We start from the raw sequence: 17,973 nt of genomic DNA, 5'->3' as shown, positions 1-17,973 counted from the left end.
TCCTGTTTTTGGTGAAGGAATTCGAACAGCCGCCAGATGGTATCTCTACAAATAACTGTCAGGGGTCTTGATCTAATCAATACAACGTATTAATACATCTCCCTTTGCTGTTCCTCGAGGGGCTGGTGCGCAACATCTGGAAAGATTGGGGGGACCGCCAAGTAGAAGGCTGATTCTTTTCAGAATCAAACTGAGCCCAATTAATTTTTCATGTATACTTGATAACTGTTTCATAATGAGCTATGTGTCTTGACGGATTTAGGGCTGGCAGTATGGGCAGCTTGTGCTTCCTATCCCCATTCAGTCCACTTACAGAAACCAACCCATTAATCAAGCTATCTGGCATAAAACTGAAATCTCAGCTCAGCAAGAGATCAATAACTATCCTTTAAAAAAGAAGAAGGAAAGGAAAAACAGAACCAAACTCTAGTGGGCATAGGTATCAGCCATGACTTTCGTAATTGCTCTAGCAAAAAATAAAACAGAGCCATAATCACTGAAAAGGAATGTACACAGTAAAATTCATTCCCTGATCCCTGTCAAAAAAACCCAAAATTCAAGTTATAAAATATATAATGCAATGTGACTTTTTGGAGACATAGGGCACCTGGCTGATGTTCAGTGAAATGATGCTAATTGCTATGGTTAAGTTTTAAATAATCCAGATAATTTGCACAGCCATTCAACGAACAGGTATGACAACTGTCAAACACAAGAGTAACACCCATGGAAAAAAGCTAGAGAGGGAAGGGGTGGCTGCAAGGTGTTGGCTAGCCTCTAAGAGAAATTGCTTCTTGAGGGCTGGGAATCAAGATAGAAATAATCTTAAAAACACACACACACACACACGGAAAAAAAAAAAACCAGGGTCCTTGAAAGAAAAGGACACTATCTTCTAAAGTGCTGTATCAACCATCTTTGGACAACTGCATAGAACTTTTCAGATTTTGTGTAATAAGAACCTGGTATAAATGGATAACAATGATACTTTTGGAGTTTTCACAAATTGATTAGCCATACAATTACAGTGGAACCTCGGTTTATGAACACCTCGGTTTACGAATTTTCAGTTTACGAACACCGCGGACCCGTCTGGAACGGATTAATCCACTTTCCATTACTTTCAATGGGAAAGTTCACTTCAGATTAAGTACGCTTCAGGTTGAGTACTCCGCGGACCGTCTGGAACAGATTAATCCACTTTCCATTACTTTCAATGGGAAAGTTTGCTTCAGTTTATGAACGCTTCAGTTTATGAACAGACTTCCGGAACCAATTGTGTTCATAAACCGAGGTACCACTGTACAGCCATATCTTGAAGCACCCCTTTCCAGAAACTTTCTACCTGCAGGCATATTCACCAGAGATGCATATAAGTCCCCTTCTGCCTACATCGTTCCATCAATTCAGGAATATATTTCTCCGCATGTGTGTTAGCTGCAGAGGCATATGGGACCATCTGACATGTTCACAGTATTATTCCAAATGTCTGCTAAGACATTTCTTTATTACATTTACTGAATTTACTCACAAGCTTTCCTGGGGATTGGGAGTTATTTCCTCCTCCATATATTTTTATAATAATAATATAATAATTTATTATTTATACCCCACCCATCTGGCTGGGTTTCCCCAGCCCATCCTTTTCCCCAGATTAAGGATGGAATTCATTGAAAATATTGTGGTTCTTATCCAAATGGATCCCCCCCCCCAAATGCCCATGACCTATGTAATCTAGTGAAGTTGCTTTTATAGAGGAAACTGAAAGACAACGAGGAGAGGGGAAAGAGATGGGGCTACAGAAGCTCTCTATTTGCTCTGCTGAAACACCAGCAATTTTGACTCCACCCCGCCTTGAAATATTTCCCATACCAGCTGGCCATAACAAAAGTTCTGCAACCAAGAAATATTGCCTGGGTTTTCTTTTTCCCTCCTCCCTTACAGTCCATTTTCCTTTTCTGTCATGTCTGAGCCACCTGGTGGAGAAGTGAAATGGAAATACATTTATATTCTATATAATGTGTTGTTGTTTTTTAAACAGATTGCTTTAAAATACATTTGAACCTTTTCTTCTCCAAGTTATTTATCTTCTATATAATGAGTGACTTCCCATTTACTTTCCTTCTTTCTTTGTTTCACTACCGATGTTTGACTTAAGCCATGCACAAGACCTCTGAGCCTTATTCTCTGACCTCCACACATTCATCTCTGCTAGTTGCATGGAGTCTACACACACATACCAGGTATATATAGGCTCCTAAATCTCCACTGCCTTGTGCAATATCTTCAGGAGAAGGAGTAAGAAAACAAATGCGAAGTCCCTAAGATGGTTGGATGGCACCTCATAGCCTCCTTCTGGCAACTCCAGAAGCCAAGCTGGTGCCAAATGTATTGCTCTCATATTTGGACCACTCCATTGTCTTGAGAGAGAGAGAGAGAGACGGATGCCAACAAGTGTATGCACAATCTGAGACCTTCTATTTTGCAGGTTCTCGTGGGCTCCATATGAATGATATCAATAAATGTGTGGAGGGCAAGGGCTGGCCAGCAAGCACAATACTGATCAGCCACCCACAAATGTTCATTTATATCCAAATACACACCTGAACAGAGATCATCCAGTTTCTTGACAGTCAATGATGAATAACATGGAGAATGAATATATCTGCAATTTATGAATCCCTTTGATTGCAAGGCGTATTTTACACACTTATATCAAGCTCCTATTATTAATAGATTAAGAGACAATGGTTTATTTTCTACTAAAGCCTCCTCAGTTCAAAGGTACAATAAAGTTAGGGTCAGCCATTCCTGACCAGCTCTATTTAGGAAGCAAATTTTGCATCTTGAAAGCTGAATTAAAATAACATGAATAATTTGAGGTGCCTGTGCCGGGTGTGGGTCATTTCACTAGGATTAGAAAGTAAATGTCTCTCTATTTGAGAGTTCGCTGGTTGCTGCAACTTAAAAATCCCTCCACTGTTAGGCATAATTAAAACACTCTAACAGTGAGTTCAGTAGTTTAAACATTGCAGTATTGTTGTAATATTTTTCTAGGCTTCAGGAGTTCACAACTGTTTGGCCCAATCCAATCTGGGAACACTGGAGAAGTTATCACCCATCAAGGTAATTACTTTCAAGCTGAAATAATTACTCCATCAATGTTAATGGTCTTTCAACTTCAATAAAGCACTCACCTGCCGATAATCACTGCTAACCTCTTGCTCTCATGCAATTCCCTCTCTATTTAGTGGGTTATATTGCAGCCGTTAGAGTGGTCACTTGTCCTGAACAGCTGCTGAATTTCACTTTGCTTGGCTGTGAACCATAAAAAAATTAGTCATCTGTGTATGGTTTCCTCATAACCCATAAGCCCTTGCAGAGCTAACGATGTGATCTTCTAGCTCCAATAGGGCATGTCTGGGGCAGCCATCTTGTTTCTGTTGGTGGCTACTCTCCATGCTAGCAGCAGCACAGCAGTTCAATTAACATTTGCCCCCTCATTGCCACTTGCAGCTTTTGGTCTTTGCTAAGTGGCACATAGCCTGAACTGGTGGCATACGTAGCTCTCAATATTCTGAATACTTGCTTGCCATATAATTTCAGAAATCCAAATGTGTTTCAAGGTGTCTGAAAAGATGGGTAGTGCAAAATATTGTTGCTCAGTGTGGAATACTTAATTTCCACTTCTCTTATTTGTAACAAGACTGTTGCATAACTGCAGCAGCTGATGTGTCTCTAATACCCAAGCCTGCTTTCTCTTCCCTCCTCATTCCTTTTTCCTTTTCCATCAGGTCTTTTTAGATTGTAAACTTGTAGGCAGGGACTGTATCTTGGCACAGCACTCGGATCGTATTAGGTGCTTTGTAAGTGATTGGTGAATCAATGATGTATTGCTTTGGGGCAGATGTTTCTCACTTCTAGGCACAGGAATATTACACAGTCCCTACTTGAGAACTGATATGCCAAATTGCATTGCAGACATCAGAACTGTATGACTGTTCCAGGAAATTACCAGTAGTAAGGTTTAACAAAAGCTTTTCAGAAAGAATAACTCAACTTTTCTCCAGGTAGGCTACAGCCCAGCAAGTTATCACTGTAGAGCAGGCATCCCCAAACTGTGGCCCTCCAGATGTTTTGGCCTACAACTCCCATGATCCCTAGCTAACAGGAACAGTGGTTGGGGATGATGGGAATTGTAGTCCAAAACATCTGGAGGGCCGAAGTTTGGGGATGCCTGCTGTAGAGAAATATTGAGCACATTCCAGGACCACTGGATTTTATTCATTTTACTCATCAGATTTTTAACCACTATATCTTGCCCATGGCAATCCAAGGCGACTCTCTGCCATGAAAATCTCTGCCATGAAAATCAATGGAATTTTAAGAAGTGTAACAGGCTGAATTGTGCCCAACATCATTAGCAGTCTCCCATATATGCCTGGTGAACTATTATCCTGCAATGTAATGTTACATTTCATTACAGCCACTGTGAAGAAGCGTAATTATGTTATGATTTTATGTGATGTATTTTGTTGTCAAATTGTTCCTTTTGCTTTAGAGCAGAGGTAATTAACCCCCAGCACAGGGGGATAATACATCCTCCCAAGCAACTTTTTCTGATCCCCCAAGACACCTACCACATGATTTTTCATTTCAACATCAGAAACGGGGGTGGGGGATAAGGTACAGGCGTCCCGCCCAGCATGTAGATGTACAGCACCTGGAAACCAACCAACCAATCAACTCAAACCCAGAAATGGCAGGAGAGAGCTTGAGAGTCTTCATGGATCGTGAGGAGACCCTCCCCAGACATACTATCATCAGTGAGGACAAAGGAAGCTCTGAAGAGACTGGAGGTGCAGCAGAGCTTTGTTTACTCTTCTCAGCCTCCCCGCTTAACAGCTGATGGGCAGAGTAGTGCAGCTGTCGCCTCCTGCCTGTCCCAGAGCTTCAATTCCAGTTGTGGATATTTTTGGATACAGTATTTTTCGTATTGATTGAAGAGAGGGAGTTTAAAGGGTGTTTAGAGGGTGCTCCCCACTTTACATGATTTCAAATATGCATGTGGGGGCCCGAAACGTAATCCCCGCATAAGGGGGGGGCATGCCTGTATACATAGGATTGTGGTGTTCTCTGTCCAGTTCAGCACCCCAATGGGGATGCAAGTGGCCCCCTCCCTATGCTCATCAGATCAACAATTTGATGAGCCAGTAAGACGCAATAACCATATCTTCATATGTGTGCCTGATGTGTGTGTGTTTGCACACTTTTGTCTCCATGCATGTTGTGTCCTCTATGTCTTTCTATGTGATATGCATGGGTCGGAGTGCCGACCTGTAGTGGTCAGCACTGTTTGCCTGACCTATCAATCTGGGACACCCCCCATGCATTTGCACCATACCTTCTTCATAAGCTGCAGTGACACTGGTGATGGGAGGGTCAGGTAAGTGCCTCCACTCCACTGGGGCCAATGATGAATGCAGCCCTTTGGCCAAAAAAGGGTAGACATTCAATTTAGAGCCTGTTCATACCAGGAAGCTTAAAGGTCACAAGAGGCTCAGAAGTTCATCCCAGGAATGTTACATTTAAAGGGGAAATGAAACTTAGAAAGGAAAGGTGGGAAGGAGAAAGAGAAACCAAACAATTTACAGGAAAGAGAAGCTCAAGCAGAACTCTGTTGCACTTGTGATTCAGCAAAAGGTTGAGAGGTGGAGTGGGAATAAAGGGTGGGAGACACCCAATAAGCCTCACCAGCAGAAGCCCCCTCTACTCCTCCCTGTGCCCCCTGCATCCCTGAAAGTGGCTTGGGGCAAATGGGGGAGGAAAGGGGGATCATTCTGTCTGGCAAGCAGATAGAGTGCAGCACTGAATTCCACCCAATGCACAGGCCACAGCCCCAAGCCATTGCAGCCATTCTTTACATTTCTACTTGCTCATTTTCAGGCTTTTACTGTTATGCTACATGGTGTAGGTTTCTGCGGTCTATTTGGACATAGAGTATACATTGAATACAATGCACACGAGAAGCAATGCTAAAACAAATTCCTTGGTTAGCAAAGGCTTTGTAAATATGAATCTCCTCTCTCCACACAGACACAAATCTTGAACTTTGTTAGCAATAGAATCATAAAGGACAGACCTCACTGCTTGCTCAGTATTGTAAGTCTTGTAAAGTAACGCGAAAGCTTGTGTGAGAGAATGACTAATGGCATATCCCATGAGAGGGCTCCAGTTGAGATGCTTTAAGAGATTAAATGCTTTAGCCTAGTACCCCCGTAAGCTATATTTTAAAGGGGCATAAGTTTAATCATTGGAAACTAGTTCCTTCAATAAAATTAGATTTTAATTAAAACATCTCATTCACAAATTTGCAGTTAAGTGTTTGCCAGCAATTTCATGGGAAATTCTATTTCCACAGAGTAGCAACTTTCAAACATGATGTCTTTATTTTAGATTCCTGTGAAATTGAATGCACACACGCACGCACACACACACACGGGCATTATTCACATATCAGCCCAGTACTATTTATGTCAATAATTAGGGTTGAGATCAATTTTCATCTGATACAAAATTCAAGTTGAATTTGGAGGCACACCAGGAATTTTAAAGGAATCCAAGGAGTTTTTAAATATATATAATTAGTAACATGTGATGAGGTGGAAATTTTGTTTTGGACAAAATTCAATGCCAACAAATCATGAGGGAAAAATATCCAGATAATTTCAGGGGAGTTGAAATAGTTTTGAGGTTGATACGTTTGATAACATTTTTAATTTCTCATCTTCCTAGTCATGGGGTTTGATATTAGTAAATGAAATACATAAATATTAGTTGCATCCAATGGCAACTTCAGGACCACTGGGGAAAAATAGAAAATGTGCAAAAAGAGATCAGTTGTGTTTCTTTCATGACTCTAAGATACTCCTCATTCTTGAATGGACTTAATCAGTTCCACGGTGTATGTGAGTTCCCTGTCTCTTTTAATTCAGCAATTTAGCACTAGAAGTTCCCTGAAACAGAAGCCTCAGAAAAATGACATTGGACAGAAAAAGTCACTGCTCTTATTATTATTGTCAACTGCTCCTACAGGAGGCTTAGGCTACCAGCATAGGCTGAAGACCAATATGGACTGCATTTGCTACATCAGCACATCCTATCCCCAAATCCAGAGTCCCATTCAATGTGTCCTACATTGCACTTAGGGAAATAAAGCACTGCTTTAGTATAAAGCATTAATTTGAAATAAATTTGGTGGGCAGGGACGATGACCCAGTGAAGCTGTCTTGCTCTGCAGAGACAAATGTTTAGCACAGTAACACACATTTTTAAATGAAAAGTGAAAGATTTTTAAAATAAAAATAGAAAGATATAGTAAAATGCATCAGTGCTATCTAAACCACACTTGATCTTTATGCATATATTTCTGACATTTTTTCCATTTCAGGTTTTGTAGGGTAATGTTTCTCCAGTGCCAAGAAAATACTAATTTAAAAGGCGTTAAAATGCCTTTGCTAAAGAAACATGCTGTGGCAACATTATTTAAAAAGCCATTTTGGTACATTTTACTGCCCTCAATGCAACCATCTTGGATATTTTCAGTTGTTGTTGGCATGATGTGCAAGGCAGTTCAATGCATGATTGGAGAGAGGAATTCCAAAACTCAACATCATGCTGAATGGTACTTGAAAATGATTTTGAAAACAACTAGAAACTGTCCACTTGTCAGTTCTGGCCTTTAACCTTTAAAACATGTTTTAAATTGTTGCAAGAGAGTTAAATTGTCTGATCACTGGTGGGAAACAATAAACTTGCTTTGGGGAAAGTGTGCAATTTTAGATACTTCAGGTCCTAATATATTGCCCAGAAGCAATACTGTGCAGGCATGGCCAAACTTGGCCCTCCAGCTTTTTTGGGACTACAACTCCCATCACCCCTAACTAACAGGACCAGTGGGCAGGGATGATGGGAACAGCTGGAGGGCCAAGTTTGACCATGCCTGCATAACATTTAAAAAAATTAAGAGAAAGAAATTCAGGGTCCTCCTCAATATTGACCACTTCTTATCCCTGCTAATTTGCTCATGTTGAAAGTAACCCAAGAAAAAAACAACAGCTCATATACTTTCTACAGAATATGGTATTCAGAAAATTTTAAGATAAAATATGATATTCTGTCGAAATAAATTAAAAAAAAAATGTCCAGTAGCACCTTAGAGACCAACTAAGTTTGTTCCGGGCATAAGCTTTCGTGTGTGTGTACACTTCTTCAGATACCAGGTATCTGAAAGCTTATACCTGGAACAAACTTAGTTGGTCTCTAAGGTGCTACTGGACTATTTATTTATTTATTTCAACTGTGTCAGACCAAGACAGCTACCTACCTGAATCTATGATATTCTGATCTGACATGAGTCTATATTGTGGTGAATTCTAGACTATATGAAAGCCTCCATTATTATATGAGTTATATATAATGTAATTAGAATATATGAAGGTCTCCATTATTCTGCACTGGGGTAGAACAAGACTAACAAGTCCCAGGGCTGGTATTTTCCATGCCTTTACTTCAGATTAATACACAGTGGCAGCAGATAGGCGTCTTTTTTGAGGCTGGCTTAAGTAGACATCATACATCAGATGGTAAATAACAACTGAGGCCTGCTTCCTGACAGTATTTTTTTCTATTCTGCTTTCACAGTGGCCAACCAGGTGACGATGGGAAGCCCACCAGAAGAACCCGAGTCAACAGCACTCTCTCCACATGCTGTTCCCAGCAACCAGGATTCAGAGGCCTACTGCCTCCAACCATGAGGGCAGAGCATAGCCATGATGGCTAGTAGATAGCCATTGATAGATAGCGTTATCCTCCATAAATCTGTCTAGTCCTCTTTCAAATCCATCCATATTGGTGGCCATCACTACATCTTGTTAGAGCGAATCCCACAGTTCAACTCTGCACTTTATTTTGTCCATCCTGAATCTTCCAACATTCAGTTTTATTACTTATCCCCAAGTTGTAGTATTATGAGGTAAAGGTGGAGGTAAAGGGACCCCTGGCCATTAGGTCCAGTCGCGGAGGACACTGGAGTTGTGGCGCTCAACTCACTTTACTGGCTGAGGGAGCCAGCATACAGCTTCCAGGTCACTGGCCAGCATGAGTATGCTGCTTCTGGCAAACTGGAGCAGCGCACAGAAACGCCGTTTACCTTCCCGCCGGATGTGCACTTGATGTGCTTTCGAACTGCTATGTTAGCAGGAGCAGGGACCGAGCAACGGGAGCTCACCCCGTCGCAGGGATTCGAACTGCCGACCTTCTGATCGGCAAGCCCTAGGCTCTGTGGTTTAGACCACAGCACCACCCACAAAACAATGGAGCAAAACTCCATTCACTTTCTCCACAACTTATATAATCTTACACAGTTCCCTTATATCATTCCTTATCTTTTTCCTGAGCTGTAAGGAGCATATCCTTTTCTTAGGGAAGTTACTTCAACCCCTTGATCATTTTGGCTTCCCTTTTCAGAACCATTTCCAGTGCTACAGTATCTTTTTTTGAAGTAAGACATTTGCAACACAGTGCTAGTCCAACGCCTCCTTTGACATTACGATTGCTGAAATAGTCAATTTACAGCAAAATCACCACACTGTATCTTGTTCTAAGTTCTGCCATTTCTTCCATGCAGAAATTGTATCCATCTAATTAGAGGTTCCTGTATTTGTCAAGGTTTGCAACTTACAGTATGGGACTGCCAGGTGCTACTGTTGGTAAAAGCGTTTTCTTTTTGTGGTGGTTGATTTATTTCTGATTCTGAAGAGTTATGAGGCAAATCTTCCTAATTACTAAACATAAATCATAGGAGTCAAGCTAATGCTAATTTTACTATCATGCTTAAACCAGCATGCACTTGGAATGGTTGAAAATATATATCTGATTTTGCTATGATTATATTTCATTTTGGACTTTTAAGTCTCCTATCCAAAGGATATTTACTAGTAAGTTCTGCTATGCTCAGTGGAACTTATGAGCCCACATGCATGGGATTGTGATCGGCTGTTGCTCATGTGTAGAGTGAATGTGAATAATCCACTATTAGCGTACATGGGCAACTAAGGATTGCACCATGTAAATAATCTATTAATCAATTCATTTTTATAAGACTAAAAAGGTGCTTCCAATTAATTGGGCAACACATTTTAATACAAATACTTTCAACACACGAGAGGCAGGAAACTAGGGATGGCAAAAAGAAAAATCCCTGGATTTTCTCCCATACAATAGCTTTTTCTAAGATAGTGACCACTATGAAGTATGTGCACATCAACTAAAAACAAAGTATCCTTGTTTGCTTCAGAACTATTGTCGTTACTCATATATACATATAACTGATTAATCAACTATGACCAATGGTTTGTCTGACTAACCATAGTTTGTGTGATTGAATTTTTATATGTTTTTTCTTATCCAGAGATATTATTGTAAATCACTTTGATTTTTTTATGCTGTAGCATTATATAAATATGTTTTCTATAAACAAATAAATAATACAACCAGAAACATGCAATCTTTCTTGAAATGGCCGACAGCCCTAATAAGCACTTCTAAACCACAAATGAGGTCAGAAAAGGAAACTGCATGCATTTCTAAAAATGACTCCTTCACGTTGGCTGATTATCTAACACTTACCGATACAGTTAATGCAGTAACAGCTGGCTTGTTAAATGTTGGGTCGCTCTCTCTCTCTTGATAGACGACACGATATTGAGAAATGGCACCGTTAGGAGAAGTGGGTTCGGTCCAATTTAGGAGCACAGAGTAAGCGCTTAAAGCTTGGCCCCAGGGAACTTTCATGCCCCAAGGTGGGGCTTCTAGAGTTTGTGTTGAAGACCACAGACTATCCACAGAGCCCTTGGAATTCTGTGCCCTAATGTGGTATTCATACTCCGTGAACGGCTGAAGGACATCTGTAGCATCAATGAATTCTAAAGCACCTTCAGACCAGATGAATATAAGCAGTTCCTCTTGAGTACCCACTGGACGTCTGAAAGTCATACAAAAATCATCTGTAAATAACTTTTATAGCCACTAGTAAGTAAAGAGATCATTTGATACTGAAGTACAAACATCAAAAAGACTATAGTCTAGTATAGTTCAGTTTTTATCATTAACAATGTGCATGCTTATTACACCAAATTACCTGATGTTCCACTTGCAACTGCAAACATGGTGAATTTGCTGATGTGAAATCAGCTCGGGTGCTAGGCAGGTGTCATGATCACACACTATGAACAATGGACTTTTTCTTTCGCAAGTACAAATCTTTACCTATTGTCAAATTTGGTTGATTCAATACTGGTTACCTGTAGCAACTGTTTTTAAAGTCATGACATATTTACAGGAAGCAGTGGTTCTTGTTTTGTGCTAAGTTGGTGGTGAAAGTTGACTTGGTTATTGTTTGACTTGGTACTGCATAAGGAAAAGCAAAGTATGTACATGGGCCAACACAAGCATGTAATAACACGAGTGCAATCAAGTGAAAGTACGGTATAAAATCATAGAATCGTAGCGTTGGAAGGGACCCCAATGGTCCTGAGTCCAATCCCTAGCAATGCAGGAATCTCAGCTAAAGGATTCATGACAGATGGCCATCTAACTCTGCTAAAAAACCTCCAATGAAGTAGAGTTTACCACCTCCTGGGAGAGTCTGATCCACTGTTGAACAACTCTTACTGTCAGAAAGTTCATTCTGAAGTTTAGTCGGAGTCACTTTTCTTTTAACTTGAAGCCAGTGGTTCAGGTTCTAGCCTCTGGAGCAGGAGAAAACAAGTTTGTTCCATCTTCTGTGTGGCAGCCCTTTAGATATCATGTTCAAGCTTGTTAATATTCTTCTTAAACTGTGATGCCCAGAACTAGACACAGTACTCCTGGTGTGGTCTGACCAATGCAGAACAGAGTGGGACAATGATGTTCTCGTGATCCAGGACACTATACTTCTGTTGATGCAGCCTAGAATAACATTAGCTTTTTCTTTTCTTTTCTTTTGCTGTTGCATCACATTGTTGACTCATGTTAAGCTTGTGGTCTCAATCGCAGTGGTTCAGGATAGGGAGAAGTATGATGTGGGAGGCAGGCCCGTCTTAACTACATCCAGCGCCCTGGTGCAAAGGTCCCTCTGGCGCCCCTCCCTTCCCAAAATTTTGCCTGGAACGGAGGACACCATTGGGGCCGCTGCCGGCGCTCTCGCTGCTGCCCAGCGGCCGCGAGGAGCTGGGTTGGCCAGCGAGTCGCTTAGGAGAGACACGTGAAAATGGGCGAGGGAAGTGGCTCCGCAGGGCAAGCGCGGCCCCCTTTGGCCCCGGCCGAAAGTTCACTTCAGTTTATGAACACTTCAGTTTAAGCACTCCATGGACCGTCTGGAACAGATTAATCTACTTTCCATTACTTTCAATGGGAAAGTTTGCTTCAGTTTATGAATGCTTCAGTTTATGAACAGACTTCCGGAACCAATTGTGTTCATAAACCGAGGTACCACTGTACTTCAAAGAGTTGTGAGGATAAAATGGGGAAGAAGAGAACCACCTATCCCCCCTGTGAGCTGCTTGGAAGAAATGTGGGACATAAATGTAAGAGCAAATATAATAAATTAATTAAATGTTTATTAGTTGCCAGGAAGCATAGGGTACACTTGTGCTGCTTCCATTTAGTGCAGAGTTTTGCATTAAATGCCCTCCTAGTGAGGTACCAAAATATGTCAATCGCAAAAAAGTGATTTTTTTTTATATTTTATGTGCAGCAATGCTCGGTGATTTGCTTTGCACTGCATAGCATCTCTATTAGCCACCATAGCTGTTTGTTGGGTTCACAAATTACTGTTTAGTAACGTGGAAAATCTGTGATAAACAGCTTTTCTCCCTGATAGATCAAATATGCCACCAACCGTGAGCTCTTCCACAAGCAAAGCCGAACAATGTAGTCTGGTTAAAGTGTTTAGATCTTATTACTGTTGAATATTTAATGAAAGAAACTTATGGTTAGGTAAATGGTTCCATCTGTAGTGCTAAAAGGAGAATATCCTCATGTATGAATAAACTCCGAGCAGAAGTGGCTGAACAGTCTCTAGTCATTTCAACAGCCCGAAGATTTAGAATTCAGCTGCTCATTTAAATGGAAGCTTTTCCCCCACACAAAGAGAAGCACAAGAGAAAGATGCCCTTCTCAGGAACTGCTAACTGTCATTGAACCTGCATATTATGGTTTGATGCCTCCACTCAATTAAAGGTGTTCAAAGAGTGATGTTTATCAGGACAAACTTTATAGCCAAGAACATAGGTACACGTAGCTTGAAGTGGAGACTTTAGTGGAGGGCAAACTGGGCAACTGACTAGGGCCCCTCACTTTAGGGCACCCTAAAATCTACATATTACTAACCGTAACCCTTACTGCTGTACTCTGCAGTCCTCTTGCCATCCAGGGAGCCTCAAGAATTCAGTATCCAACTGAATTACTCCCCCACAACCTACTCAGTTATTATCATCAGAATAAGCAAAAGCAAATCAAGTAAATACATTTATAAAAGGGCACTCTGACTGTGGAGTAGTTTCCTCAAAGAGGCACTCTTTGCTCCTTCTTTATGGTCTTTTCAGAGCAAGGCAAAGGTCTTTTTATTTATTTACTGAGGCCTCTTAAATAATTTGTGGTTCTAAAACCTGGATGCCCAATGTTTGTGATTTATTGGTTTATCAGTTCTGTCAACTGGCTTGATTTCTTCCTCTGCTAGAGGGAAATTTCTTTTTACTGCTTTTTATTGTTTTATTACATTGCATTGTTACTAATATTGTGTTTGTGTGGGGGGTGGTGGTTGCATAGAAACACAGAATAAATGAATAAATATTGCTATACCTATCTACCTACTTACCTCCCTACCTCCAGTTTTGTTCTAAAAACTTATCTAACATAGGTTTGGAGTTGGGTGAGAATATCAGGAAGGTTAGCAGAGAACTCCACACGCTTGCAAATATATATCCTCCAGGCTTAATGAAAAGCTGCCTACCACTTGCAGGTTAAATAAATTTAGTTTGGTGTATATATGACAGCAAGGCAGTGGCAGCAAATGATGAAAAAGAAATTACATACCATAACATCCTCCAGAAATACTGCAGACTTCCTGCTATAACAGTCTAAGGCTATGTGTGGGTATCACATGCAAAAAAAAAAAAAGAGAACTCTGTGCTTACATCCCATTTCTGCCCTTACAAATTTCTGATTTTTTTCACAGCTATCTGAGAAAGATGTGATATTGTTGTTGTCTAAGCACATTTAAACTTCAGCTGAAATAACTGCCAAGTGATTCATGCCTATGTAGGTGAATATAACGATTGTATCTGGAGCCCCAATGCGCCATTTTCATTTCACTTTAAATAAAAAACAAAATGTATCTATGTCAGTCAGTGCCCTTCTGCTGTACTCAGAGGTATCAAACAGGCTACAATTATGATTGTGAAGTGATTGTGTCACATTGGAGGAAGGTTTATTGCTTTCGAGTCTGCTAGGCAGTAACACATTCTGTTTCATATTACTCTTTATATCATTGTTTGGCTGTGACTAGAATAATCAAATGCCATCAAATGCTGTCAAATTCAATTTACAGTATTTTCCACTTTCTGCATTATATTTCCTGTTTTCCTTTTCTCTGGCTGCTGTGGAATTGCAGCTGTAATCATCAGCTTTATTTACAAAACCAGCAGGGTGAAGCCTATATTTCTCTTTATACAGAGGAGGGGTTTGATGTGTTTGGCCATACAATTAGCAGGTGAAAATATTCCAGGAGAACCAGAATTCTATAGACTCCTAGAAACCTTAAGTCAAAGAATTGGCTGGCAAGTTCAATGAATTTAGATCCACAGCTACCAATGGGAAAGAGTTGTAGCTCAGTGGCAGGCCAAACGCTTCTCATGCGGAAGGTGTCAGGTTCAATCCTCAGTTTTATGGGTCAAACCCTGGAGAGTCGCAGCCATTCAGCGTAGATAATACTGAGCTGGAGGGGCCAATCCAACTTTCTGTGTTTCTCTGTTTCCTTTCTATGACTTCTTGGCCTTTGGTTTCTTGACAACCTTAAGGTTGCCAGGCCATAGGTTAAAAGGAAAGGACCCCTGGACGGTTAAGTCCAGTCAAAGGTGACTATGGGGTTGTGGCGCTCATCTCGCTTTTAGGCCAAGGGAGTCCACAGACAGCTTTCTGGGTCATGTAGCCATCATGACTAAACTACTTCTGGCGCAATGTAACACTGTGATGGAAACCAGAGTGCACGGAAATGACGTTTACCTTCCTGCCGCAGCGGTACCTATTTATCTACTTACACTGGCGTGCTTTTGAACTGCTAGGTTGGCAGGAGCTGGGACAGAGCAATGGGAGCTCACCCCACTGCAGGGATTCAAACTGCCGACCTTCGGATCGGCAAGCCCAAGAGGCTCAGTGGTATAGACCACCTGGGGCCATAATATTGTAGTGACAGTAGAAATCACACTTAGCCCAATTCCTTCCTTTTTCAGGTTAAAAACACTGGTGTGGATTTCCCCCATGCTGTCCAACATATGCACTCCAATAATTTAATTATTATTGGAGCTGAATAAAACTTCAAGGTGGGGGCTACTGTAGTTTCTATATTGAGCATCTGAGTAGGTTAAACAACAACAACCAAAGCTACCTGTAAACAAAGTAGTTTCTAATTATTCCATTGGGTTTCCTAGGTGGTGACCATTTCACCTCTATTGATGCCGATCCAGTGGCTGCAATGACAGGGGGACTCAAATCCTTAGGAGGTGCTTCAGCCGTCCTTGCATATGCCCGTTCGCCAACTCCACAGCCAACTCCAAGAAAACAAAAGCATCAATTAAGGATCATGTTTTGGACACTGGAACATGCTCTTTGGATTGACAAATGCCCATGAAACAACCAACACACACACACACACACACACACACACACACACACACACACAATGTAAATATACATTTCCTTTTCATTCTTAAGCATTCCATTTATTTTTTACTTCAGTTGCTATCAAAGTTCTCTGGAAGGTTTATAAAACCATAAAAATAGAACAATATATAATTTAAAACAGAACAATATAAACATAAAACCAGAATGAAACCAACATAACATAAAACCAGAATGAAACCAACATGAGGTAATGGCAATGTCAAAGGTGTAAGAACCACTAAAACACGTCTAAAAACCCTGGGAACAATTTAAAAGGTCATCACCTAACACAAGGCCACAGCATAGGTTCTAAACATTTCCCACTAGGGAGGATAATTCACAACTGGGGCACCACCACTGAAATGGCTCTCAGTAGCTATAGACATAAACAAATAAATAATTGATTTGGAGAACCAAACCATAGTTTAGCAAGCTAGAAACAAGTGCTGTTTTCATGTGTTACCCGCTTTCATGTGTTCCCTTTGCACACTGATCCTGGTTCACTTAAACTAAAGTTTCCTGTTATGTTTGAGATAGGGAAATATGATTTAACATCAGTTTATTGTCCAGGATATTAAACCACATTCAAAGAATGTTTTAAAGCCCTTAACAACTTAGGTACAAGTTTGTCTATGAGATCGCCTTACTCCACATGTGTCTACTACACTGCTTCAATGGGCAGAATTGGCACTACTACAGGTGCAACATAACATAACACAACACCCATTCCACATTTGTAAGAACGTGTTCATCTAGTGTGGCAGCACCTACACTTTGGAACTCCCTGCCTATTGACATCAAGGAGGGGACCTTCACTGTACTCTTTTTGGCACCTGCAAAAAACATTCTTGTTTAAACAAGCCTACTTCCCAGCTACTTAGAAAGTTGGAGTAATTTCAATCTCTTACTACTTTAACTTTTGTTTGTTTGTAAATAAGGTTGTAGACTTTTCTTGATTACATTGTTTTATCTTTTTGTAGATCACTTTGAGGGTTATTTATTTATTTATTTTGCAATCAAGTGGTGTATGAATGCCATGAAATAAAGGTTTGAGATCTTGGACAGCAAAACTGACATTAAACCACAGTTTAACGGACAACAACAGCCAATTGTAGTTTAAGCTAACAAGGACTAGCATGTGAAGGCAGGAAGCAAGAGGAGGAAGGAGCTCTCAGAGTCCCAAGGCTCACTCCCTGCTCACTGAATGATACAAAAAAAAGGCAAGCAGTGCAGGAAGAGTTCTTGAAATAATATTGATTTGGACCGTCATAAAAGTTTTTGAAAGATGGGATCAATCTTACAAGTCCCCAATACCCAGAAGCTTCAAGTTCAGTTTCAACGGTTCTTGTAGACTTCCACCAATGTAAGTGCTTTACCCATGCCAACAGATCCCTTTAGATAAGGTTTCATGCATTCCTTGTAATCCAAAATAACAGAGCAATAATCCTTCTGCTTTATATGAATAATAAAAAAGAGATAAATTGCTGATGTAACATCAATTGAGAATGGATTGTATCTGATGTGTACTTCTAGACCATTTTTTTTTAAAAAAACCTACTTTATGCTTTTCATAATGCATTTCACAAAAAGGACTACCATTCCCCCAAATGCTAACGTTTTAAATTTTCTTTTAAAATATTCATGATATAATATGGAGAAATGTAAAATGCACCACTCAGTGTCAGGCTTTGCTTTTACTAGGTAAACATTTCACTTCAATTTTGAAATAAGATGTTATCTGTTTTGCTGAACAGAAGCTATTTTGCAAAACTGCACTGTCTGCTGATCACAAAAGAGAATTACTTAACATCTTACCATCCTGGCAGGCTTGTATCCTTATCTCGTATTGTGTATACGGATCCAGACCATCCAAAAGAGCAAAGTTAGGCTGGCCGACTGGTATTACAAGTGGGGAGGTACTGCCAGCATTTAGTAGTATGTTGTACTTCAAAGGCGAATTAGTCTTAAGTGATCCTGTTACAAAATAGACAA

At 40.5% G+C, this 17,973-nt stretch overlaps 1 protein-coding gene across 1 annotated transcript in view; it reads right to left on the bottom strand.

The window, feature by feature from the left end:
- The window catches only part of USH2A (usherin), a 455,954-nt gene that overhangs the window by 55,546 nt on the left and 382,435 nt on the right, over window positions 1-17,973 (bottom strand). Inside the window, exons 59-61 of the mRNA XM_088666687.1 lie at window positions 17,797-17,955; window positions 15,707-15,869; window positions 10,690-11,044 (exon numbers count right to left, since the gene is read on the bottom strand). Of these exons, the coding sequence (XP_088522813.1) occupies window positions 10,690-11,044; window positions 15,707-15,869; window positions 17,797-17,955 (677 nt within the window). The remainder of the gene's footprint in view (window positions 1-10,689; window positions 11,045-15,706; window positions 15,870-17,796; window positions 17,956-17,973) is intronic.

The sequence above is a fragment of the Zootoca vivipara genome, chromosome 3 (assembly GCF_965207765.1).
Source record: "Zootoca vivipara chromosome 3, rZooViv2.hap1.1, whole genome shotgun sequence".
Lineage (NCBI taxonomy): Eukaryota > Metazoa > Chordata > Lepidosauria > Squamata > Lacertidae > Zootoca > Zootoca vivipara.
Note: the sequence above shows the minus strand (reverse complement) of the source record. Positions and strands in the feature narration are given on the sequence as shown.